Source organism: Chelmon rostratus, chromosome 2, assembly GCF_017976325.1.
Source record: "Chelmon rostratus isolate fCheRos1 chromosome 2, fCheRos1.pri, whole genome shotgun sequence".
Lineage (NCBI taxonomy): Eukaryota > Metazoa > Chordata > Actinopteri > Chaetodontiformes > Chaetodontidae > Chelmon > Chelmon rostratus.
Window position 1 is genome coordinate 9,691,163 of NC_055659.1, and position 27,837 is coordinate 9,718,999.

Here is a 27,837-nt window from a genome sequence, read left to right on the forward strand (position 1 = left end):
GCTCCCTTTGTGTTTATTAGCTCATCTAAATCAGATCAGCAGCACTTCCGTACTGAACACAAACAGTTTTACGTGACTTTCTTTGAATGCACATCATCGTTATTGTGTTTCATCCGGCGATAGACTCAGAGAGGATGTTGAAGCTCTGAAGTTGCTTTTGTATTAACAAGTAAACAACATGTCAAGAGCCGCTCATGGGGTCCTGTAAGTCAGCCACAGAATCAAACACTTTCTTGTTTCCAAACTTTGATGTCATTACACTTCCCCCCAATTAGTATGGAGCTACAACACTACAAAACACGGCATCCCATCTGTTTGCATAGCCTGTTTCTGTTTGATCTGTGCTTGTGTGATTGCATACAAGGGAGGAGGGGGCATACATTATGGTTTTTTGGAACAAGTTGAAGCACAATCCTCATTCATGAGAGAGGAAAAAAAGAGTGATTTGCTGCATTGTGCTTGAGAGGATTTTGCGTCCTGTGTGTGTAAGATGCCATTTGATTAGGTTTATCCTCTCCAGGCCTCCTGACAGCCTGGGTATGAAACAAATGAATAAGGGTTCATACTTTGAACAAATTAAAGGACAAACCAGGCGGACCCAAGTCTGAAATCTAATACAGCGTCTCTCAGTGCTGAGAAACTTGACTGTGCTGTAATTATTAATCCTCTTAACGAGCAGAATGTAAAGTGGAGCCCAGAGGAACCGGGCCGCTGCCTTATCTATGACAAACGGCTGAGCATCCTAATTGCACTGAGAGATCTGACAGGATAAATTTATACCAGAAACGTGACTCATCTGACGTGCTGGCAGGAGGGAGAGCAGAGAGACAAGCTGGAGCATCAGTTCTGCTTTGCATGTCTGTACAGTATGGATCCAGCAGTATGAAGTCCCACATACTGAAAATCACTGGATCAAAACCAGGTCAATATATGGGTTAACTTTGCCCAGTTTCCATGGGTAGGAAATCTCTCAAGGCAAAGTGTTGTTTTGACCCAGTGTTACATCAGTGATTTTTTTTTACATATATATATATATATATATATATGAATGTTGTGATGGTGCAGTGGTGGAAGAAGTATTCAGATCAATATCAATAGCAAATATTAACATATATATATACGGAATGTACCAAGAATCAAAGTAACCATCATGCAGACTGGCCCATTTTGGAAAAAATATACATTGTGTTATGGATTATAGTTATTGATTCTTAAATGTTGCAGAGTTTAAGGGTAGAGCTAATTTGAATGTTACATCATTACATAACAGTTTTAAGGTAAATCATCAGCTTGTTTTGTCTGACATAACCATATTTCTGCTAAATATAAAATCCAGGTAAGTAACCCAACAGTGATATTTTAAAAAATCCCTCTAACGTCAGTTAAAAACAACTCTTTGGTGCTGGGTTAACTCATTTTTGTGTTGTGTCAGTGATTTTTAGTGTGTAAATGACAAAACACTGTGCGCCACATTAAGAGATTGTTAAACAAGAGCGTAATCTCTTGTTGGTGGAGATGGTAAGACGTGATAATAGGATTAGGAGATAATTAACTCTGATATAGAAAGATCTTGATGGTGAGTGCATGCTCAGTGGCAGCAGAAGGCATGATTAAACCGACAGATGTGGGTGCAAACATGCGCACAACAAGCCTCATTAAAATATAACAACAAACCTTAGAATTTCTCTGCTTGAAAACAGGCCCGTTTAAATCACATCCAGCTGCCTGGGGAGATTATCTGAGGGTGTTGGAGCCGTTTAAGAAGGGCAGGCAGTTTGGATTGGATTCCATTACAGGAGCATCTCTCTCTTTTTTTTATCCACAGATTGGCTGCGTGTCAACCAACAAGGTGAAAGCGAGGAGGGAGAAGTCATCTCTGATCTTTTGATCAGGGAGCTGAATGAGGGTATATAATGATTTAACCTCATCCGGGGAAGAAAGATTTCTGGATCTGCTTACAACGCGTGAAAGTGAACAATTAAGACCACCCGCCTTTCAGGTTATCTGAACTCCCGCCAGCTACCACACACCCCCACCTGCTTTACCCTGGAGCCTTTTCAGGATGCAGAAAGCATCTTCTGCAAGATTTCTGCCAGTGGCAGGCAGCTCTCCTGTATTCTGACCCTCCCCTGCAATCTTCTGAGGCGCAGACTGTCGCTCAGGCAAAGACACAAATGCAAACAGGAAATGAACAGCATCATCTTTTATTTCTTGATTAATTTGTCTTCTTGGCAGGTACAACAGAAAATAATAAAACCATCAGGGGGCAAAATCATGTGTCATTCAAAACAAGAGAAATCTTCATCAGATGTTGGAGCCAGCTCCCCGGAGCTTTAACACTTGTATATTAATGTGCGGTTACCAGCTGAGGGCTCTCCTCTGAAAAATAAAAAATGAACGCTTCACATTTGATGAACAATGTTGATGTTTGGTTTCCCACTAAAAGAAATCATCAAAAAATGATGAGGCAAAAGTTAACTTCTCGTCCTAGAATAACCCTGACTGTCTGCGAGCAGTGGACTGATGTGCAGCCGACTGAGCAGATGATTTCAAGGCAGACCATGTTTAAGGGCATATAACTGGGCTCCAATATTCACAGAGTCATGCATCACCGAGCCGCTTTTCTCATATAAGTGTGGCAGTTGCCAGCACCAGATGTACAGTAGAATACGAGAGAAGCGGCCGTTAATGTGCGGCTGCTGGCTGACTGACAATCTTGATAAAACTTGTATTGGCTGTGCAGGATATTTCTCATCCATCCTTTTGTCAAACAGCAGCTGAAACTGTAATTACATTTCAAGAGTGCAAAGCTCCAAAAAAAAAAACCCCAACAATGTTGTGTCTTGCAGCTGTTAAACTGCAGCACAAATGAATGGTTGAAGTAGATAAGTAATATCTATTTTAATCCCAGACTCCTGCCTGCAAACCCTGTGCTTAATGCTGATCCCGTTCCAACAAAATATCGTATGAAGCGAAACACAAGATAACATGTTGATTAGGGGGAAAAGAGATAGCAAGAACGCCTTGGATGACGTGCAGAATGATCAGATAAGATATTCTGAGAGCTACCCATGATTAAAAATGAACATTTGCACAGTATCTGGAGTTGAAAAAATACATTGCTTTGCCTCTGTTTACCTACTCAACCAACAGACAAATAAAGGCTTCAGAGAGGAACTTCACCGAAGAATAAAACCTCAGAAGAATAACCATTTCCAAAATGATATTTACATTTTATTTATGCTTTGATAACTAAATAGACCAGCCTATTTCCTGGAAGATGGAGAGAGGATTATCAGGCAATATCGAGTTTGTTTTATGTGAAAGGGAAAAAACAAACAACTGAAAAACAGTCGGATCAACACGATATTAATATGACAATATATCAAGAAGAATACTGTAGTACGTTGTCTTTTACATCACCTCTACATACTGGCGGTATTGTGCTTTGATAAGACTTTTGCAACTAGAACACAGATACAGAAAGAATTAACAGCCCCACAAAACTCCAAGGATTTCAGAAATCAATTCTCCTGGAAAAAAAGAAGAAGAAGAAAAAAAAAATCACCTCTCCTCATCCCGGAGTCGAGATAAGAGTAAATGAAGTTGAATGAAGACTCCTCGACTTATCGGGCACACGTGAAAATGAAAAACGAATGGACGAGAAATGAAATTAGGTGCAGCTCATCCACTTGCATGATCAACAAACGCCTGCTTGGGTACTGATGTTGGCACCACACACACACACCCACACACGCACACTGACACACGCTGCATAGCTACACACATAAACAGAAACATATGGGATGTATCATCTTCCTTTTCCTGTATATCATTGAGGCAAACTTGGTAATTATAATATTTATATATATATATGTACTTATATATATATAAAAAAAACTAAAAACAGAAATGAAATGAAAAACATGCACTGGACGAATACAAGCATGCATTTACATGATGAGACCTGAAATCATCACCAGTACATTTCAAATGGTAGACCTCTACCAATGCCACCACAAGCCCTCGAAAAGCTTCCCCGCACCGGCGACTACACAGATACATTCTCATACAAGCGACACAGAGTCCAACTGTTGTTTTATGGAGCGCTGCAACACTTACAGATGTTGCTACATGTACAGTGAAGTAAGCAGGATGAGTATTTGTCCCACTGGCAGGCCAGCGTAGTGTGAAACCATCGTGTGTTGCTGTGTTATATAAAGGCATGGGGGCTCTTTTTCTGACCGGCTGTCTATGGTGAGATAACTGTACATTTTCCCTTGTTTATTTTTACTTTTTTTTTTTTGTCTTTTGAAAGAGAGGTCCATGTTGGCAAGGTTTCTCCATGAGCATCCTTTGCGGCAGTATTCCAGAGGAAAACACAGAGATAGAAGAGTTTAGAGTGCTGCATGAAATGTTCTCCAGAAAATTATCAGATATTTTTTTATATTTGGGATTTCCGCTCCGCTTTGCCTCGGGGGGGAAGTTCTTTCACCGCATTTGTTGTATTTGATTTGTCTGCTTTACTCCGTTTCTACGTAAAAAGTGCCTCTGTTAGACTTCGTATCAGTTCCTCACACTCCCCGCGTTGGATAGTTTCTGTTGTATGGTTGGCTTTGGTTGCATAACACGCACTTTGATGCTTCACCCGGGTCTGCTCAGCAAGTGAAGTCTTCAAAGTTGGCCTGGCCCGGGTGATGAGGTAGCATGTTGCCAGGATATGTTGATGGTGTACGCAGGTTCTCACAAGGAGCCTGAGAGACAGAGAAAGAAGGCGACAAAGCAAAAAGGCAGGTGAGGTAACGCAGAGGAGGACAAACACAGTGGAAGGAGTGATCAGCAGGAGAGGAAGTACTGAGATAGAAAGAAGGTAAACAAGCAGAGAGAGAGGCATCACAGCCAGAATAAAAACGAAAATAAAAAAATATGTGAGAAAACCTCGGAAAAAACATGACATGAGCAACGAGCTGGGCCGGGAGGCGAGAGGAAATAGTTTCATAAGAAATACTGTGAAGTTGAAAAAAAGGTGATGGAAAGACTACCAAAGCAAGTCAGGAGAGCAGATCAGAGGAGGAGCATCTTTCCCCTTTTCTCTGCCTGGGCACAGACTTACAATTAAAGTAAACTGGCTTCATTTACACTTGGAAATAAGTGAGCTGTCACACCTTCCAAAGCTCTAATCCTGGCCTGGCCCTGCTGGTGCTGTCCACCAGCTTTGATTAAATTCAGGCCACTTTCCGCTCTCCCACTTCTCTCTCACTCAATTTTCTCTCTCTCTCTCATCCCAATCACTCTTTTTCAATCCCTTTCTCAAGTCTTCCCCTCCCCGGCTTCCTTCATCTTTATCTCTTCACTCTATTGTTCACTCTTCCTCACAGCTGCCGTTTCATCCTCCTTCAATGTGCTGCTGTTGAGACAGTGAAGACAGGGAAGAGAGTGTGTCCCCTGTCAAAGCAATGCAGCCTGACACAATGAAAGTACTTAGCAGTAGCCTACTGACATGGCGTTTCACATCATCCAGGCTCAGCACAGCTCCCCGGTCATTGTTGTTGCGGCTTTTGTGTTTCTTCTTCACGCATCGGCACAGCTTGTACTTGATCACCTGAAAGTAGACGAGGACGCCCATTACTGACCTTTTGGGATCAGAACACAGCATTCTGGAAACAAAGCTCTCTTCTTCCTTTTTTTTCCCTGCACGCTCTGGACTTTGAGGATCTGGCAAACTAGAATTCAAATGAGATTGACTTTATGTATCTATAAATATGGTTCCCCCATTGATCCTGCAGTGGAGCAGGTGCTGCTTTTCGCTCGATCCGCCTCTCACGCTCACATCTATAATCAAGGACTAACAGACACACAAAAAGTCACTGTGCGTTTTCTGGTAGAGGGGAAGGAATGGAGGAAGCAGGCGACACACAGTTACTCTAATGAGAACGGACAGAGACATCCTGACTAATCTAAAACATAATACATCCAAAATGTTAATGTATTCGGCGTCGCTGCTGCTGAGATGTGTGTGCGTCTCACAGAGATGGGCTGCAGGGTTGTGAGGGACAGAGCGTTCGTTATGCTCGCTGAAACATGTCCTTGTGCGGCTGGGTACATTGTGTGAAAAACTCCATTTAGTGATCAAGTAATTCCATAATACTGGAGCAGTATACATCTGCATGAGCAATAAATTGCAGTGTTTCATCTACAACCCCGATCCAAAAAAAGGTGGGACGCTGTGTAAAACATAAATACAACAGAATGTGACAACTTGCTAATCCTTTCTGACATATACTCAATTGAAAACAGTACAAAGACAATATATTCAAGCAATATATAAGTTTGACCTCATCAAGTTCATTGATTTTTGTAAATATGTGCTTATTCTGAATTTGATGGCAGCAACACGTTTAAAACAAGTTGGGACAGGAGCAACAAAAGACTGGGAAAGTTGCTAAAAAACACCTGTTTGGAAGATTCCACAGGTAAACAATCAGGGTTATTAAGTGAGAGCCTCCCAATGATGACATGACAGGTTTTACCTCATATAGATAGTCGAAGAGTTCGAGAATAGTGAGGATGCTGGCCCCAATGAAGAGACCCATCTGACCTCCAATATCACCTGGAAAGACAAATAAGAGAGCACGAATTGCACCTCGACACAAAACAGAGAGGGACGTCGTCTCTATGAGTTCACATGAGCAGAGATCAGGTTTCAAACATACTTTTTAATCTTTATTAAGGTCTGAAAGGTGACAAATGTAACAGAAAACATAGATGTCTGCAGCACTGCAGTTGAAAAGCCGCAAAAGATTAAAGAGACAGTTTTGTGTCTTCTGGGACCAGAACACCTATTATAAAAATGCAAGCACTTGCGTTACTGTCACTTTGGATAAAAAGCATCTGTCATGTTGCATACTGCGTATTATCTACTCCCAGGAAAACACTTGACAGCCATTTCCTTACCCAGAAGGCCTGCCAACTCGTAGGCTTTCTTTTGTTCAATGGTTTCGTAGTTCAGTGCCTCAAAGTAGATATCCAGAACCAGAATGTTATCACTGTAAACAGAAAGAGAAGCACGCAGTCTTAAGTCACATATTCCAGTGTCTCAGTTTATATATATATTTATCAGAGTGTCCTCAGGCGGTAAGATGACTGGTGAGCCCGCCACTTCCTGCAGATAACAGAGCAGATGCATCAAGCTGAGTAAATAACCTACCGTCACTTACTAATTTCCCTTAGGTGGCTTTGGTCATTGTAGGAAAACAAGGGAAGTGATGACAGCTGTTTGATTTCATTCTGTGTTAATGTCTAAAACTCATGACTACAGCGGAAAGAAAAAGAACGGGAATTAGCTTAAAGGCCCAGGGCAAGGCAGGCTATTATTTTGATTCCTGAATATCCTCCCTGTGGGACGAGTCAGACTTCAGACCCCACTGGAGTTCAGATCAAAACTGTAATTTGACTTTGTAGTTTTTTGTTCTACGAAGCACTGTTTCATTACTTGAATTTAAGTCAAGACAAGCGATGACCTGTCAGTCTTAAAAGGAACGCTGGTAAAGCCGAGGGCAGAGCTGGAACGACTCAATGGAGATTACATCTGATATTGTAGAGATGGAGAAAAATGAACACCAGCATCTGCTCGTTTCATGTAAATTGTGGGAGGTAATCTTCCAACTCCTGCAGTTTGACTGCACTAACTTTATTAAAAGTACATAAAATGTGCCTTTTAAACACCTCAAAGAACAATCATCATGCACTTAATTCCTCGCCTGGTGAGTCAATCTCGGTTGGTGGTTCCAAACCTTTTTTGTCAGATCTACAAACGCAGTCCTGTCAGATGTGCTCTGGCGCCCCCCCACCTTTTTCACAACACACATTTGCTTTTATCATAGCAGGATTCTCTATTATGTTTAGCTAACTGGATCATTTATCCATTAGTTTAAGATAACAGTTTGAACTGTTTTTTCATTCATATTTGGCTATCTATATGAATAACAAAAAAATCAATACGTCGTTCAGGTGTTGAAGCCAACTCAATATGTGGATATATTTTTTTAAATCAAGTTATTTTTTCTTCAGTTGAGCTCCTCTACAATCTTTCCATGTACCCAGCTGCAGCGGCAGGAGTAGTTACCCCCCTGGCGTACGAGTATCCCTGGTTTGGAATCACTGATCTAGGTGGTTTTTATCTTGTTATTACTGACATGTCGGGGTGTTCCGCCCTGATTTGCGGGCCCACCGGTGTGAGGTGTCAGCCTGCAGCTTGAATTGTGCTTCCTTGCTGTCAGGTGTTTTCATTGCTTAGTGAGTAACCTGCAGTGCATCCGATCAGAGCTGCTGTCAAACAGCTGGCCAGGCTGTGACTCTCACACAGAGGTGTGTGTGTGTGTGTGTGGTTTCCAGTAGAAAGACAGACCACTGTCACAGACTTCAGTTTCGCAGCAGTCAACCCTGTGCAGCCCAGATACCAGAGCACTCCCAGCTAATGCTCAGGCTGCTTAGAAGTGTGGTTGGTGACAAAATGAACTGGATGGGCTCATGTCTATCTACAGGGAATTAAAAAAGGATTTCTGAAGTGAGAAGTGAAAGGTTTTTGCAGCACTCTGACTACATATGGTGTAATTATCTTATCCTCAACAGCTCCGCTGGGAATGATAGATAAAAGATTCAACTATTATTGCCCTCTCTCCCTATTTCCTTGAACTACTTTTGAGCTATTCAGAAGTTTTGGCAAAAGAAACACTTACTATTGGCTGATAAATCAAGTTAGGCTCTGACTGGAAGCTCCTTATTGTATTCTATCGTCAATTAAAAAATCCAGATGAACTTGTTACAGCCTTGTATCAAGAGATTTCAGCTTTAACAGAGTTTATTGTGTGCCTGTGGTTTGATCGACTTAAAACAATGGTAATTCCAATCCAATCGTGTCCCTCACAATCAAGACCGCAAGCTACGTTTGGGACTTGTCAGGGCTGCAAGGCGGTTCAGTTCAGCACGAGCCCACAATACGACGGAGCCACAACACGTCGCATTTTGTGTGCAACTTTTGGGAGAAACCTGCATTTGTTCAATGTTTCTCTGTATTCAACTAACAACTAAAGCTGGAAGAAGCAAATTAATTCCTCTCTCTAGGAGGAGGCCTGTGGGATATATGGCTGAGATCATCATGTGAGCGTTGTTAATTAGGAATATTTTTTCCGCTACTGATCACAATATGGCAAATGTATTAAAAATCAAGCGTAAGATAATGACACTGATGTTAAAAATTATGACGTTACAAAAGCTGGCACACTGTGTAAAACATACATAAAGCAGAATGTGATTATTTGCTAATCCTTTTAGACATATACTCAATTGAAAACAGCTTTTTTGGAGGGGTTGAAGTAAAAACTCCTTGTAAAACTAAAACTTCAGTCACTAATTTGGTAAGTTAATGGCAATTTTTGTTGGACAACAAAATTTGTAAAAATTTAACATGACAGTTATCACAATATGAATCCACAGAAAGCTGATCAATAATAACTGAAAGGCTGAATTATCCCCAGACCCAGAAAAGGTGAACACTTAAAGTCACCCTCCACTCACACACACCCACTGTGTTTTGCTTATTGTGTCTTCACAATAGCCAGTTGCCGTCACATCCCAGCTGCGATGTGAAAACTGGAAACCTCCAGGTCACGCACACTGACAATGGACTTTTCTTTGAATGAAACTAAAAATATTTGCATATTTATAGATTCTGGATTTTTAATTGAAGAAGAGGGCCTAGCTATGCTTTTATAGGAATATTTAACAAGGCACAAGCTATTATTCAAAGCAGAGATTTTTTTTTTTCTTAAAACACGTCTGGAGCGGTTCTTTAATCACAAGTCCTGCAATGCACTTAAACGACAGCTGAATGACATCGACAAGTATAATTTTCATCTGCTTTATGTGTGCCGGCTTAGCAGCCAGCGGTACAAGACGGGCTACGCTGAACAGTGTAAAGCTGAATAAAGAGTGAAGCACTGCTGAAAAATCCATGTTCATCCTTGGATAAATAAGACACAGGAATGTGACTTACGCTATGTACTGCTCTGTTTTGTTGAATTTCTTGGCAAGGTACTTCGCTGATGCTTTGCTGGGTATCTTGACGAAGGACATCTCTTTACCGTAGCGTGTCAAGTTGCATGGCGTCTCGCACACACAGTAGTCATTGTCTCTCTCGACAAGAAAGTCTGAGGAATAAAGTGGATGGAAAGAGAGAGAGAGAGAGAGAAAAGGAAGATAGAGTAATTCAAAGAGAGAAAGCAAGGGAAGAGATAGATGCATCGTCACCCCGGCATGACAAACAAAATGCCAGCAGAGTGAAAGGCGTAAAAAGAAAGCTTGCGAGCAGAAGCCGCAAGGAGACACCCCAGAGACCCTTATAAGAAACACAAAAGATATAAGACATACGGCGACGGAGTGAGAGAGGAGGCAGCGGCCGGAGGCCAACACGTGAGTCTGTGTCGCGAAAGAGCGAGTTATTGCAAGTCAATAAAAAAACAAGCCGACAGACATGAAAGGCCCGAGAGGTATCAGTTGATGGAGAGACAGGAGAGTGTGACAAGCAGAGCGCCGGGCCTGAGGTTTACTACGTGAGAATGGCTACCATCAGGCTGAAGGAACACTATTATCTGTTATCAGCTTGGATCAGGCTCTGAACAGTGGGATATACACATTGAACAGTGCATACACACACACACACACACATACATACACACACGCAGCATGCTGGGTTATCTCCTTACCCAAGGCAGGATCTGCACACTCCTTGTACTGCTCCGGGGTGCAGTATGGGGCATCTCCTAAGGACAGACAGAAGAATCACAATGTTCTCAGTCTGAACAAAAAACAGGGAGACGGTTTCAAAAAGGCACAAAGGATGACGAGATCTAGGCTTATAATTAATTTTGCCTTGGACCGTCATTGGCGTCCTTAACACTATCGCAAATTTGATCTCGTCTTGTAATTGTTTTCATTAACTTCTGTGCTGTTGCTGGCTCTCATCAACACTTTCAGTCTCTGTCACCGTTGTCTCCACCACCCTCTCCATCTTTCTCCGGCTGGCAGTTGGGCCAGCCCTCTCCCTCTCTCAGGAGACATGTCCGAGACGTGGAGGAAATCATTTCCCAGCTGCAATAATTCACCGCATTTGGTTCATACTCTTAAAAAATCACTCTAATGACAAGGAGATAGGAGAGATGAATAGCAGCGGAGTGCAATCCACAGGGCAGAGGATTTTAACTGGGGAGTTCTTTGTAGACTCCCATTAATCAGCTGCACAATCACTATAAGATAGCAGCTAATCCTGATTATCACACAGACAGATTGGCTTGGCTCTCAATATGCAAACACAGAGCTGAAAGTGACCCTTATTGACGAGAGAGACACGAACAATTATTGTACAGGTGAGTGCGGGTTAACGGAGGCCAAATTCAAATGTTTCCTATGCGCCAAACTCCTTTTCAATTTGCCGTCTGAGATGCCATGCGGTGATTAAATGCAGGAAGTAGACAGCGAATGCCAGCTGTAATCACTGCACAAACACAGAGTGAAGATAGTTGAGTTTTCCGATTCAGTGGAGTGTGAAAGTATCTGATTTTCTGCAGTCATTGGCAAAAAGCAGTTGTTCCTTCAGGATTGTTTTTGTCACCAACATTTCAAGTGGAAGCTCTTCTAACCGTAGCGACAGACGCTGCGGCATCTACATCTTTATAAGTTAATGTAGATGTATAGTATTTGTATCCTACCAGGCATGTGGACCATCCTGCAGTTGCAGTTCTCCACCAGGTAACGTGTCTCACAGTCGATCCGGCAGGCCGTGATGCTGTAAGTGCTGAAGAAGTCTGAGTCCATCGGCGTGGCCTTGCAGTCCCCCCACGGTGGAGGCAGATACGTCAGCTGAGAGAGAGAGAAGCAACAGTGCAGAACCACTTTAGTTTTAGAGCGAGCTGTCTGTCGAACATCCTCTCCTGTGCCCTGTTAATGCAGTCATTTCACCTTGTACTTTTTGTCAATATGGTGATAAACTACTTACTCTGTCTATATGAGTAGCACATTTATTGAATTTGGCACAGAAAATCAACCTCGTTCTTACTCCATGATGAATACATGTGCGTAGTGGTGCTTATTGTGGGAGCTCCTCTCCTACGCTTCGTCTTTTCTCATTCTCCTCCTGTGCTTTCATTGTGCTGCCCACTCTTCATGCAGGGACTGAATAGTATCAGCTGTGTAGTTCAGCTGCGATGTTGTAAGTTACACTCTAAACAGCTTTGCTGCAGGACAAAGTGTGGCGCCATGTTCCTTCTGCTTTGCTCAACAAATGCACATTTTCTATCACTCCTGTGCTATAAATATGCACTTAATCTAGACATATAGACATCTATAATAACCACAAGTCCAACACAGAGCAATTTCAGAGCCCACTGGCTATTGTCTGATGATGATTTAGCCTCTGGGGGCAACAGCCAATGCTTCTTGGCATCCGGTGTAGCCAGCAGATATCTGGATAACAGATGACGGATATTCGAGCCAAGACTTCTTCTTCCATGCACAAGTCACTGTTGACACTCCCATTAGCAACTTGACTTTTAAACTTGACAAAAAACATGACATTTTGGCTAATCTCTATAAATAGAGATAGACATTTAAATAAGCTAATAAAAAGCTAAGTCATAGTCAAATGACAGCCAGTGGGTTACGAGAGTGCATTTTGGCCGATGCATCCCACCTCTTTGCTCTCCACACAGACTGTTTACTTGCAAACAACCGAACCCTGCTCAAATATGACTACTCAGACTACAAATGGAAGCCAGAACGCTTCCAATACTAAAATCTTGCCCCTTGCTTAGAGATGAATAATTAATTGTTCTTCTTTTTATTCTTATTATAATTGTTCCTCTTCCACTAACCTTTTTTAAATTATGTTTATAATCTAATAATATAGAAATAAATGAATGAAAAAAATGAAAAATGCCCATCACACTTTCCTAAGGCCAAAGCTGACATATTAAGAGCAGAAAACCCAGAAGCGCTCAGTTAACTGTAAAGAAGACAAATAAAACCAGCAGATATTCACATGTGAGAAGCTGATACCAGTGAATATTGGTTTCAGCCCTACATGCGAGAAATAAAATCTTTGACTTTTGAACCAGCCAACCAACCAGCTTTTACAAATTGTAGCACAACACATGCTACCACAGGATAAAGCATATAGAGGACCATGTAACAAGCATATAAGCAGACGACGAATAAATCATCAGCCGAAACGAATAAAAGTCAAGGACAGACAACCAGCACATTTGTAATGCTCAGGAAAAGTAATTAAATACAAATAAAGATAATCATGAGCATATTGCTTGATGACCGGAGAGAGTCACAACTCTAGACACCACTAGTCCCTGGCCTCCATCATCAGGAGAAAGAAAGATGAAATAATAGAAAGGTTGGACAGAAAATAATTGAGTAAACAAGTTATACAACTATTGGGACATGTGCAGCAGGACAGACGTGAATATATATAACTACTATATATATAATTACTCTGAAACCAGCCGCAATACTTACAATAGTTTACACTTAAGGTCACATCGTGATGTTATACTGTGTTACTGTGCATTTTTACAATTCGCACATCATATTAAAATATACAGGATAATATAGTATTTAGTTACATGTCAGCTACCTTAAAAAGAAGGGCAAAATTTTCATGCATTAAATGAAGTAGGAAGCTGTAAAACAGCCGCTGTGTGTTTCCATCTCACCCGTTCAAACAGTGCATCACTGAGTGCTCACACAGCAATAAATTAAAGGCCACTATAATGATTTAGGGACCTGCATTTCACAATTTCTACTGAGTGCAAGAGGCAGCCACGTGTGTCGTGCACTGGATTTGGTTACCAATAACCCAAGGCGATGTTCAACATGGACAGTATTCACACGCGTACGCATACAGTACAGCACACTGAAGAAACCCAGACAGCTCTGGCGAAAATCTAATCTGGAGACTGGAACGGTTCTTCTGCTTATTTTCACATCAAGGACATCCGACAAAGTCAAATAGAACATAAAAACCATTAGAGCTGGGTAAAATGTCAATCAGTGATAGGTGCTTGTGTATTTATTGACCTAATCATGAGGGCTAGACCTTCTGGCGGAGCTGCATGAATTGGTAATGACTCTTTTATACTCAGAGTTCGGCTATTTTCTGCATTTTCAAAAGCTCCACTCAGCCATCCTAAACCACCTTGTGGCAACATTACTTCCCATTGGTTAAACTTCTGCAAAAGCTTAATTATGCAAGTGTGGACCAGAGCGAATGCGGCGTGAGAGATTTCAGGACACGTACGTGGTGCTGTTAGCTGTTTAACAACCATGAAGAAGAATAGACGTCATGTTAAGATTGTGACCTCAATTCCCTGTTCGTTAACGGAGTGAGAGAGAGCAAACAAAAATGGTAAGAGGCGGAAAAAAAGGAAAGGCCAGAGTCAGCAAGACTCCGTGGACAGTAAAAGAGGAGGATGGAGGCAAGCTGGGAGAAGAAACATTTTGAGGGTTTTGCTATTCATGTTAAGTAGGGGGAAATTGCAGATTCTTCTTTTGTGGGATCATGGTGAGTGACAGTTTGGCCGACTGAAAAGACCCCAACAGTTTTACACTATAGGACTGCTGAAGCAGGGAGTGAATGACTGTGAGGAAACTGCATTAGATTAATGAAGCCTGCCAGCCAAAGAAATAAATAAATAAACAGAGAGAGCGAGTGAGGGGAATCATATTAAAAAGAGAGGAATTGTAGGAATTGTAATGACTGTTGGAGAGGAAAAAACTAAGGGAGCTGGTGAGATATAGAGAAAAACAAAGAGGGACAGTTTCCTGCAGACGCGACATTGGCAGCATGCAAAATCCTGCTGCAGCCCGCCGACACTGGAACACACTCGCTTGTATGGTGGACGTGGAAGGACTGAGATCACTCTCAAATCCATCCCTTTCTCCCCTCCATTCATTATGCATGGTTCTGTAGCACATTATGGGCCAGAGTATATGATTTGTCTGGCTGTATGCTCGCCATCACATCCGCAGAATTATTCACACTTCAGCGGAATAACTAACATGCACTTCGTTTCACAGAGCAAGACGGACTTCCACAAGCCGACTGGGGAAAGTTTGTGTTCCTATTATAATATTAAGGCCCCAAGTGTGCAACTGTCAGAACTGCACAAGGGCCCCGGGTCTCCAAGGGACCCACAATGATGAACAGTCCCCTCTGCTGCACTGTTCCATTGGTAAATATCAGGTAATTGTATTTCACACTGAAGGCTCGGCGGTCAATTTTCAGCTAACAAAACAGCCTTGTCAACCTCCATCATATTAAAAGAGAATAAAAAGGTAACTGTCTTTGTCAAGTTATTGATGGGTCTGTGGCAGACTTTTTACCCTCTTTGAGAAACGCAGGATTGATTCAAGCCAAAATTATGTTTTTAACTTCCTTTGTGTGAAAGCAGAATAGCATTTGTCCTTCAAAATTCGGCACAGAGCTGATAGTGCAGTGCTTAGCGTGTGGGATGTCTCATTTCAACTCTTGGAGTCCAACAAAAGCCTTGAACTGCTGAACTGACAAATGTGTTGCAAAATGTAGTTATACTATAAAAAAATAAAACAAGTAGTTCTGCAGAAAAAATAGCGTATTATTACATATAAATATTACATTTCATTAACATTAAATGTGTACATAGCATTTTACTGTTGTAGCTGCTGGAGGTGGAGCTAATTTTAAATAATTCATATACTGTTTAGTAGTTCCAGTGGTTCCCAGTCCGGGTTTTGTCCCCTTCCAAACAGTCACAAGACAAATGTCAGAGGTTGTGAGATGATTAATGGGGTGAGAAAGAATTAAAAACAAAGTTCCACTTCGCAAACTTATATTACTTATTAAACTGTTCCGTCATCTTTGCTTTTTTGCGAAATATTGGATAATTTTACCTGTTTGGACCTCGAAAAGTTTAGAGAGGTAATCACTTTTGGTGGAACAACTCACAGAGGTATTAAATATGACAAACTACACATGCCAAAAAATGTTGGGGACCACTGGTTTAGCCTTTAACAGTGCGTTGTGTTTTATAAGCTTATCAATTTTCTTTTTTATGTAAAATCTTAGCCTGAAGGGGAACCAGTAACTACAGCTGTCAGACAAATGTAGTGGAGTGAAAAGTACAATATTTGCCTCTGAAATACAGCAAACGAGGTATAAAGCAATTGAGTAACTGAGTGAATGTACCTAGTGCCTGTCCATGGTCATCAATAATCCATCCCCCTCAGTAACCTGCCTTTATACGATCCAGTTGACTATCAGGATAGTCCTGTGTTTGTAATTCCAGCGCATGTAAAAACTGTCCAGTGTTCAATTAATGCTCACTTTTGAAATGATGACTTGTTTTGTTGTCAGCACCATGTTGCTGCTTGTGTACAGTAACTCCACTGTGTGTTCAGTTCACTCTGTGACCTCTGTGACAACCATGCAGCCTGTGTGTGGACCAGAATATTAAAATCTGTGTAGCAGAGAGTTGGGGGACAGTTCTCAGTTCTCAGTGGCTTCAGCAATGCTCACCCTTTCAGATTTCAGGGAGTAATAGGATTCAATATAAGAATATAATTTAATGGGGTTTTAAATACATTCAAAATGTGTCTCATTTGGCTTGACAATGTTAAACCCAGAGAGAGAGTTTCTGATAAACTCGCTGACTGAACAGCTTGTGCTCACTGTTTAAATTTCACATGATTGAGATACTGACTGGCCAGTGAAAGTTCAGTGAAGCTCTGAGACTGCTGCAGAGTGATGGGGAGCAGACAAGGCCAGAGCCATCAGGAGTGCCTCAGAGGCAGCAGAGAGATCCTCCAGATGGTGGTGGATTAAGGGCAGTGAGCAGTAGAGTGTGAGTGCTGCTGGGACACAGGCCAAGGCCTCATCAACCCTGAACAGAGTCACCTGGGCTGTGCAGGATGTCTGAGGTCGAAAGCCCAGACGTACTCCCAATGATCCCAGTATACATCATTGATGATGTTAGCCAGTGTGTGAGTTGATGTGTGTTCACATTAGATGAGGTGTTTGCAAGTGTCCTTGCAAACAGTAATACAGATTGTGACAAACATCAACCAGATTTGAACTTCTGGAACTAGCTGGACAATGAAAGAAAAACAAAATAGGAAAATCATAATATTACTACTAGCCACGCTAACTCACACTCATATACGACCTGCACTTTGACGACTAGAACATTACTGATATGTAAATATCAGTAATGTGCACTTGAAAAGGGCAGCATTGCTGTGAGGCAATAATTTACTGAATCCTATAGATATACTGCCAAATAAAAGACAAAATACTCAAATTATCCAGTTGGTGATCTCATAATCCGTTGGCAGACCAAGACCGAACTCAAAGCCATAAGTAAGCTTGTCTGAATAATACAAAATACAATTTCTTTTTGTTTCTATGCCGATGACATGCAACTTTATCTATCCATAAAATCAGGAACCCAACAACAGTCTGTGTGTGCTGGTGAATAATCCTGTTTGGTTCATTTAGCACATGAAAATTGAATGATACATTAGATAACATGGCTCCTTCCTCCTTTAAATCTAGTATCTGATCATTTTTATCATTCTCTGACCTTTCACTCATTACTTTTAAATCACACAGTGCCTCAGCATACATCTGTGGGCTTTTGTTGCCACATGTACTTGCACTTGACCTCAGATCTTAGAACAAAACTCTGCTAGCAGCCTCCTGCTCCAGACTTACAACTAAAGGAGACTGTGTATTTTCTGTCCAGGCCCCCAGACTCTGAAACATCCTTCTTGTTGAAATTGGTCTTGCTACCTCAGTGGCTTCCTTTAAATCTCTACTATGAAGTCACTGTTTTAAACTTGGTCACTTTTAACTTTTACTTTTATTGTACCATTCATTTTTGCTATATTAATGGATGTTTTTTTGTGAGCTTGTTTTTATGAAACACTTTGTGGTGCTATTTTGAAAAGAACATTGCAAATCAAGGTTATTATTATTGTTATTAAAGCTGGAGTGACTCATTTTATGTTTGCATCCTTCTGACAGTGGAAGAGACTATTTGATTTACAGATACTATCATTTTGAAAAGGCCAAAATTAACTTATAGATTTTTCTCTGATACAATGTGCTGAGATATAATTTTGTATTTTCTGGTTTTTGGTTTTCTGGTCATCATTCCCAAGACGTACCCGTTGTTCCTGACAGGAGACGAAGGTCTGAAACCCCGGCGCCACTCCAAAGCCCAGCTGGTCTATGAACGGCGGCTCGTCCTGGGTGTGGATCTGAACTTTGATCCCTGCTTCAAACGACGTCTCGTCTGTTGACAAGAAGAGGTTAGGACATTTACAACAGAGATGATGATGATTTGTATGCACACACTGGCCTGCATGATCCACAAAGCAGCAATTGTTACAAATCAAATGTAGAGAAGGCTTTGCAGCAGCGGAATATGTTTCGGCCAGTGAGTGAAAAACAAGCCTGAAACCAAATGTAAAAAACAAGGAAATTCACACAAGACATTACAAAATATCATTAACTTGCAGTCTTCTTTGAACTAGAAAGAGCCTTTCCTGGGAAGTAATTGCTTATTCATTAGGTTTACCTATGGACTTCCAGGGATGGCAAACACACTGTGATCTTTAAGGAGTTAATAAAAGCTGGAAAGAGGAGCGACAGGATAAAGAAGATGGACCTCCTAAGCAGGGCGGCTGATGACATGCCCCACAGGAGTCTTATTTACTGCACAGGGAAATGAAAGTGAATGGATAAATTAATAAATAAATGATAATGAGGATAAGGGGAAAATCAATACAGCTGACAGTTTCCTTTACTACAGCACTCTGCTGTATATATAAATGAAGGAGATGGCCTCTATGATACCAAGAATGGGGAAACATCACAATGATAGGGTGATTCAAACTTGTACTTGTGCAAACATATTTCTATCACATTTGCAGAGACCTGGTACTGCTTATCGTGGTGATGGCAGGCTGGATTCAAGAGATTTAGTTCCTTTGAGCGCTGGCTCTGGGATAAAGTAGGATGTCTGTTTCCTGCCGCCTTTCCTCCCCGCTTGTCACTCGATATCGTCTTCTAAGTGCCAGGCTTTCTCACTATTTTCAATTAAAGAGCTCAGGGATGCAGCTGGAATTCAGTAAGAGAGCTTTGACAAAGAGCAACAGATTTTAACTGTTACACACCGCCCTTGTGAGACTAGATACAAAGCCATTTCTGCCAAGACAAATGCTCGAGGCTTGGAGCAGCACATATACATAAGTGTGCTCCTTTCATCTTTAAGTCATGGCCATCTGTCATCCAACTGGAATAATGATATTTGGACCAGCCTCACAGTTATTTCATTGGCTGTGCTTTGTTGTGAAATAAGTTCTGGTATGCAATAATTACAAAGAGCATTTCAAGAAAAATCACACAGCGTAGCCATGGGTTTAAGCTTATCAGCTAGACTGCAGGGAATCTCATTTGATAAAACTACATCATCACACCTGCCCACTCATGTTTTCTATGATTTCTTTTTTTAACTTCCACATCATGCCCAGCTCTCTCAATATTATTCGACAAAGACGGGACCTCAGTGGTTCCCACTGTTGTCTCGTGGCATGAAGGCTTTGACACACCCAGCAGTGTTGTTTCTGTGAGTTTGCATGACCTGCCTGCGTCTGCTCCTGCTTGCTCCCACACTGCAAAGACATGCAGGTGAGGTGAAGTTAAAACTTTAAATGGCCTGTAGGTGTTGACATGTGTTACTCTGACACTTTCTGACCTCATCAGCCGTGCATAATCACAGTTTTGTGCTTTAACCATGTGCACACGTGTTTCTACACAGTCCCAGTCTCTACTGCCAACCATATAGTAATGCATAGATTGTAAGCTATTGTTCCTGAAAACATTTTCGTATTTATTTAGAAAACGGTAACTTCTTTCAAAGTAAAATTATGCCTTTAATACCCCTATTCCCACTGGTTTCTCCAGTGCTGTATCACTGAGCGCCAGTGGATCTGTTCATGATGTTTTGGTACCGTTGACTTGAATTGTTTTAACTAAGCCAGGGATGTTTTCTGTTGTGCAGAAACTGCTAAAAAGTAAAATATTTAAAAGCAAATTCACGTAAAGTGAATCATCTGTCAGTCACCTGTCCCAGAACTGTATGCCTATCTTTGGATAACCCACTTATGGCAGTGTCACATAAACAACAGGCACAACATCTTTTTGTGCCCAAAATGGTAGGGTTGGTTGTGTTAGCAATGTAGAACACGATGTACCAGAAATAACACTATAACAACGCAGGAAGACACTTAAAATGAGGCATATGTATCATAAGTCCTTTGCAGGGCCATCTCTGTCTTGTTTGCTACTTTTTTTCCAGAACAAGTAACTCTACATTTAATCTACCCAAACTTTCAGAGGGAAGTGGTGACCATATTTGGCATTCTGGGGGTGTTTCTGTATGTAAGTGAGCCTGTACGTGCACGAAAGGATCGACGAATTGCCCAATCTCATCATTGTTCATTGTGTGCAGTTGTGCATGTACGCATTTGATAAGTACCAATTTTCTTGTTCTCACAGACAGTTCCCACGCACACACTCAGAATTTGCATGCTTTGATAAATGAGACCCCAGGTGTTTGAGCTGGCACATCGTGCACTGCAGGGCACTCAGCCAGATTAAACAAACAGGAAATAAATGCTGCTATAATAGGACTAATAAATGGTCAATCTGCATCATTATGGCATTAATGACAAAAGCTTCAGGTCTTTGGAAAAACAAGGTCTGATATCAAAGGAGTCTGTGGTTTCCTGACTTTAAGACATCGGTATCTTGTTTTGTTAATTCCTGCTCCTGTTTAGTAGTTTCAATATGAGACAGACTTTTAACAAGTAATATTGAGCATTGCCAGCAAAAATCATTGAAAACTACAAACTTTGTGATGACAGTAAAGTTCAGTATGCAAAGTGACTGACAATAACATAATCATGAAATACTGTTAATATAATTCTAATAATGAAAAGCATGTGAATAAAGTATATGACTGTGGATGTATTGTACTGTAGTTATTGCATCCTTATGTTTCCACCACTTCCCTCCTGTGTAACTCTTTAATCATTGAACAACCATACATAAAGAGCATAAGATATTAATATCATTAAATCATTTAGGCTTTGAGTACATGCAGCTTCATATTTAAATATTAGTCTCATACCACGGCTTTTTGTTTCATGATCACGAACACAGTGCACCACTGAACTGTCTCTTTACATTCATGTCTCAGTGAATATCAAATATTGATGGAAATGCACAGCAACATATGCAGCTGCATTTGAAATCAGACTTTCAGGGTCTCCTGCAGCAGCACAGAGGAGACTCAACTGCCCTGAATGGAAGCCTGTCCATTGATTTCATATCCAGCAAATGGTTCTGCTCTTGTTTGATTAATGTGGACTTGAAGCCTAACTGACAAGTGATACAATTATATTACAATGAAATAAAATTTTGTCGATCAATATCCATCCGTCTCCATACAGATTAGTCAATAACATTCCTTGGACACAGTGGGCGCATTTCAAATGAGCAGCTGGTGCATTTTGCAGGATCATCACTCATAAATAAGTGTGTGTTAAGAGGAGGCGTACAGTGAGAACTGTTCAGGGGATCTCATATTTCAGGTGCATACCTGCGCTGACATTTGCTGCAGATAAAACACATTTTGACTTATTTGGTCTAAAGTATGCACAAGTTCACAACACTAAATGGACCCAGGATTTTACAATCATTAAACTGAAAGTGCTTGCAATGAATGCAACACAGCTAGAAGGGAATCCCTGTGATAGATGTTTTTGAGAACCAGCACTGAAACTAACTGGCTACTCTGGTGTTCAGTTGATTAAAAAAACTCTTTTTAACTCAACTCCTCGCTTAAGGGCAAACATAAACGCCAGTCTTGTGATTTTAGCTGAGGACTTCAGAACTGGGAATAGGATGTTTTCTGCAATGTGTCCTCCAGGTAATCTCACCAGTTTCTCCCCATACAGGCAAGTATTCATCCTGCTGGATATCCAACATCAGCTCCAGGCCGTTGCCCATCCCACCCTTCATCGTTACCAGGAGCGGTCGTCCATCTTGGCCCGAATTAAAGGTGTAGCACTTCCCATAGCGTGTGAATATCTGAAACACACAAAGAGACAAATACAGGGATTTTAGTGATCTGGGGACACAACGCGATTACAGGAAAGACTGGGAGCACTTAGGCTGCATTGCAGTCTAAATCTCAGTTCTGGCCAAAAGGTAAAATCTCAGTTTGCAGCTGTATGCTTTTAATGCTTGCGAAGTGGAGATAAAGGTAGTGGAAAGGAGGGGATTGTTTCAAAAGCAGCTGAAAAGCACCTACAGTAGACTGCTCTTGTTAGGCTGTCAGCTGCAGACCGCAGAGGTCTTTGTGTTGAAATGCTGTTGACAAACTGAGCCCTCACCCCTCTCGGTGCTGCATGATACAGTATGTGCTTGAGTGAATATGACACAACTTTCATTTCAGAGTGGGATATCCTGTGCCTGAGGAATCTCACACATAACAACAATGACTGCAATGACTGGCATCAAAGTAAATCTTGCAAAAGGTGAATGAAGTTCTCGTCTCTCTCCAGACACAGACTGGTAAGACTTAACAAAATGTAATGATTTCTGTTTTTAAATAAGAGATGATTAGAGGCGAAACAATTAGGCGATTAATTGATGGATCAGTTGACGGAAAATTAGGCAGCAGCTGTTTCAAAGATTATTATTTTTGCCTTGATTTGATAGAGAGAGGAGAGTAACAAGTGTGGATAAGAGAGACGATGGCGCGCAGCAAAGGGAAATTGACTTTTTTTTTGACCACATGATGATTAATGAATCAGGAAAATTGCTGGCAGATCAATCCAATATGAAATTGTTTTGTTGCAGGCCTAAACATCATCAAATCTATGGCTGCAACTAACACTTATTTACATACATCACATACGTCTTGTTCGCCCTCCATCAACCCATGCTGACATATCTAAATATCTTGTTTTGTCTGTGGAACAGCCCAGAATTACAAAATACTCTGATTTATACAATGGAAAACTAACAAAACCAGTAAATATTTACTTTTAAGAAGCCAGAACCAATGAATTTTTGGAATTTTTGCTTAAAATTGACGAATAGTTCAAACATCAAGTGATCACAGAGTGCACTCTTTTTCTCACCCTACTGGATTCAAAACATCTTGAAAAAAGGAGGGTAGATCAAGTGAGCTCAGCCTGCTGCAGTTCCACTTTTATCTCCACTGTATGACACAAACCTACAGCTGTAACCTGGAATTCAACACGGTGCAGTCTCGTCCTAAATCCTAACAATGCCTGCCCTCAGAGTGTGGAGCCTGGAGTGTGTTTTGTTTTCTGATCGGGCACATACTGCATAGAAGCATCTGCTTGACATCTGCTGGACTACAGAGCGCAGCAGGGAACTGTGACCTATTGGCAAAGACATGATTGCCAGTCGAACTAATGGACATGTAATCAAATCACAGACATTAGCAAATGGAAAGCCATGGCCAGGATCCAAAATGATACGTTCCTCTGCTTTGTTGTCAAGCCACATGATTGCGAGTCCTGAGTCAAAACATCCTAGCCCACAATTAACTTATTATTAACCTTCAACATTTTGACATTCATATGAGGAAATGACAAAAGGAAGTGGAGGAGGCGTTCGTAGAGAAGAGATGACAAAAGGAGCAGAAAGGTAATATCTGAAATAAGTCTCCTCCTTTCTGGCCACCAGTCTTTGTCTAAACTCTGCACTCAGTACATACAATAGAGATAATAATTAATTGTAAGGTAGCAGTACGAATAACTACATCACAACACAGACAGTTTGAATAAAAGGGTTTTTTTGCTGAATGGCTAAAAATGTTGAGGCCAGATTTCATTTGAATGTATCGTGAAGTCCTTGGGAAGGAGGAGTTTATTACATGGATGACTTATGAGTCAGACATTAGCACTTCATAACAAATTACGCAAATGTCACAAACACCAGATGCACTGAGGCGAAAATACTGCAGCCACATCTCACAAAGGAAAAGTTAGCATAATGTGAATCCTGTTCAGTGAAGAATGTGAGAAAAAATGGACGAGAGATCCATTCTTTCCTTCCCAAGGTGCGGTCATATAGGAGCTTTTAAGACAGATATTGGTGAAATGTAATAAAAAGCCTTTTGATATTTGGACACAATATGAGATGTGACCTTTGAAGAGTCAAAAGCAACGCCCGCCTATGTGTAGTTACCCCTGAGCAGGATACAAACATCAATAAAAGGCCCCTGAAATCCATCTTTGTCCTGGAATTGTCTCTGACCATAATCAGGTCCCTGTTTATCATTGCTCTTTGGAATATAAGGCAGGGAAATCTAATGATGACATGGCATTGCCTGCATCAGCAGCACAAAACATCTGAAAAACCTGCAGAAAAAATGGTCTTTGCTTTTATTCTGAGACTTTTTTTAAGCACAAATTTCCCCCGCAACAGCAAAACAAGTGACAGTTTACTTAAAAATCTCAAACCAACCAATTTATTAGGACATTTTCTGACTATTTACCAAGACAGATCCTTTGAACGTTCAGAAGAAGAGGCGATGCTGCTCACAGTGACAAGAGAAAAGCATTTGGCAGATACAAATCAAGAAAACAGTGATAAGATTGTTCGTGATTGTGTGGAAGCGCCTGCTTCTCAGCGAGCACGCGCCCGAGCCTGGGTACACATTCGTGCCAGAGTATGAATGAGCGTGCGTACATGGGAGGGTGTGCGTACAGTATTCGTGTGCCTGTGTGCAGCCACCCCTGCTTACCATCTGTGTGTGTGTGTGTGTTGATAATGTGGTGATTGACTACAGGAGGCCTGTAGTCAGAGTTGCTGTGGTAACCAGGAGATTGTGCTGGCTGCATGCACGGAGTGAAGAGCAGCAGCAGTTGGTGCCTGTGGTGACCTTGGGGAGTCAGGATCTCCATTGTGTTCTGTACCTCTGAGGTTTGTGCTCAGTCTCAACATGCTTCTTCGTGTCTGTCTATCGAACAGCCTGTCTGTATCATTCAGAGTTGTTTGCAGTGTTTGTGCAGCATAAAATTCCCCAAACGCATCCTGACAATTCAGCAGGAGCTCTGTGTTATTTCTGAAAAGTGTAACCTTTCAAACCCCAAAAAAGCCTGAAAAACAGAACCATGAAAAAAAAATTAAAAACTAATTTATTCTACATTAAGTGGAGCAATCAGGACGGCGTGAAATGGCTCTGCAGAGTGATAGTAAACATTTAAAACTTGATGCTATTAACCTTTTCACTCAAATTCATTTAGCATTAGGGGCAAGCATACTGTATATTTGTGAAGCCTAAGCAGCTTTTCTGAAGAAATAAATGGTATTACATTTGGCTCTTACATAGCTCAACACTTAGCCTCATATGTTGCATTTCAAATGAGAATTACCGCATCTTCTAAACTTGTACACACAGAAATCAAATATTTAAATCGACCCCACCGATGAGGAAAAACACTGAGAGAGACATCACCCTCTCCTGTTCTTGTAGGGTGTAGAAATGTCACTGTCTCCCTCGTCGATAAATAATTCACAGACAGACAGCCCGAGACTGTTGAGAAGGCCCTCGGCTATCCTTCACATGACAATGTGACAAGGATGCACAAGCTGTTCCCTAAAGTTGCCAGGGAACCACTTTCTCCCCTCTCCATCAGAGCTGAGCACAGAGGTGCAATGTGTTATGACAGTTACAAAAACACGCACCTATGAAAGATTGTCTGGGCTTTACTTGGCACTGAATCAGCTCAGCTAAAAATGGGATTTGGTGATGTTCTCACTGTGCTATGTGTAATAAATTTCTGGCCAACAAATACAACCATCAAAGGAGCTTTCCGTAAGACTTTTTGTTATAAACATTCAAGAATTAAGTACAATTAACCACAGAGTGTAATGAAATAGCAGTTCTGGTGTTATGTCAGAGTCCTCTGTGTATGGTGTTAGATAGATACAGTATCTACTGAAGTTAGCATGCTAACAGGCTACCCCCTCCCTGTCATGTAATACTACTTGTCACTGTAGCATCCTACCTTCAGTCCAGCATGAGAGGATCAAGAAGTAGCGCTGTACAGAGGCCTTACTTTAACCTCTTGTCAATCACGCTGAAGGTACTGCCCCGCTTCAACTGTTTAAGGACAGGTAGTCAATGAATGGAACGGTAAATGCAAAGATGCCTGAAGCTCTTGGAAAGCGACCGTTATCACCACTGCCAGCACCCGCTCCCAGCAAGAAACCACATCCGGTGGCAAAGAAAAGAAACAGTAGAAATATAACGAAAACCAGAGTTAACACTGCCGTTGTTTTGCACCGCCAAGAGACAGCTCCTGGCATGAAGCTTGAATTTTCTTTTGGCTATTTAGCGGTAGCCTGCATTGGGAGGGACCGTGCATGTCCTTGTGTCTTACGTGTCTTTGGACACCTCAGCTTTTTGGTGATATGCTATGAATTCAGCAGGTAGCCAATTCTTACATAAAGCACCTTTAAACCTGCCATCCCTAAGTTTCACAGTTCCATAAATGTTAGGCTGAAGTCCTTGTCAAATGAGTTCACACAATGCTGATGAAGACTATCACCACCAGGCAACTCTCTCTGTATTTCACAGTACACCAGAGGTTTTAAATTAGTCCCTGCCAGCCTCCCCGTGCTGGGACATCAGTAGTAATGCATTTCACGTCAACCAGCAATGATTGGTTTGCTGGAGGGAGTGGCAACCGTAGTAGCTGAGTAGGGTGTAACATGACGGAGCCTAGAGCACAATAAGCATGTCAACAGCATTTTTGTAATTACTCTCCTATGCCTGAAGGGGGAGAAAGAACTCAGTACTTTAATGAGTAGATAATGAAGCATGGCAATTAACTTTTTTGGTGTATCCACTCTTTGTTGTTGTACTTCATCAGTATGGGGAGGGAGTGTTGCACAATAAGGAGCATTTTACACTAGAATCCAATCAAATGCAACACCAAAAGCAAAAAATATACCATATAGTCGAATCAATACTTCTAAACCACCCTCAACAAAAACTGAGCATTACTGTAAACTTCTCAAATCTCTCCAAAACAATATCACCTCAAGGTACATTTAGAAGTCATTCTGGAGCGTCTGTGCTCATCTCACAGTCCTCATCAGCAGATGAGAATCCAGAAAAGCTGATAAAAAAAGGCCTGAAGGTGGGATTTGTTTGTCAGCTGCTGCTTGCAAGCTAAAGAATGAACTTTGATTGTTAACTTTTAAGGCAATGTGAACGAGAAGGTGCTCAGAACCATCATCGTCAAGCTGGCAACTGAGCAAACTCAATCAGCTGATGAGGGCCGTGTGATGCTGCCAAAAGCACCCGAAAAGCAATGTACCTTGAAGTGAGATTGTTTCTGGACAGATTGTTATCACAGGACATTATGTTGCAGGCGATTATTCTGTCCACCTGTTGTGCGACACCTTCCAAGATGCCTCTGCTTGCTGTCAGAGAGCAGGTGTGAGGCGAATGTGTAGGTAGAGAGAGCTGAAAGCTTACTGTGAGTGGAGAGAGAGTTTTTCCAGTCAGAAAGAGTCAAAACTCTCAGATAAAATGTGCATGGTTGCACTGCTTTATGGACTAATGATGCTGCTGCTGGTAGATAAAATGGTTTAGTGGATTTTTGCCTTTAAGATTT

The 27,837-nt window shown here is 41.4% G+C and overlaps 1 protein-coding gene across 3 annotated transcripts in view; it reads right to left on the minus strand.

The window, feature by feature from the left end:
* Window positions 1-4,257: 4,257 nt before the first annotated feature.
* asic1b (acid-sensing (proton-gated) ion channel 1b) overlaps window positions 4,258-27,837 on the minus strand; it is a 145,004-nt gene continuing 121,424 nt past the window's right edge. For all 3 annotated transcript variants that reach the window (XM_041949140.1, XM_041949123.1, XM_041949132.1), the window contains 9 exons: window positions 22,108-22,258; window positions 18,268-18,395; window positions 11,766-11,916; window positions 10,764-10,820; window positions 10,055-10,208; window positions 6,955-7,046; window positions 6,531-6,610; window positions 5,501-5,602; window positions 4,258-4,754 (listed from right to left, as the gene is read on the minus strand). In XM_041949140.1, coding sequence (XP_041805074.1) covers window positions 4,659-4,754; window positions 5,501-5,602; window positions 6,531-6,610; window positions 6,955-7,046; window positions 10,055-10,208; window positions 10,764-10,820; window positions 11,766-11,916; window positions 18,268-18,395; window positions 22,108-22,258 — 1,011 coding nt within the window. In that variant the 3' untranslated portion in view covers window positions 4,258-4,658. The remainder of the gene's footprint in view (window positions 4,755-5,500; window positions 5,603-6,530; window positions 6,611-6,954; window positions 7,047-10,054; window positions 10,209-10,763; window positions 10,821-11,765; window positions 11,917-18,267; window positions 18,396-22,107; window positions 22,259-27,837) is intronic.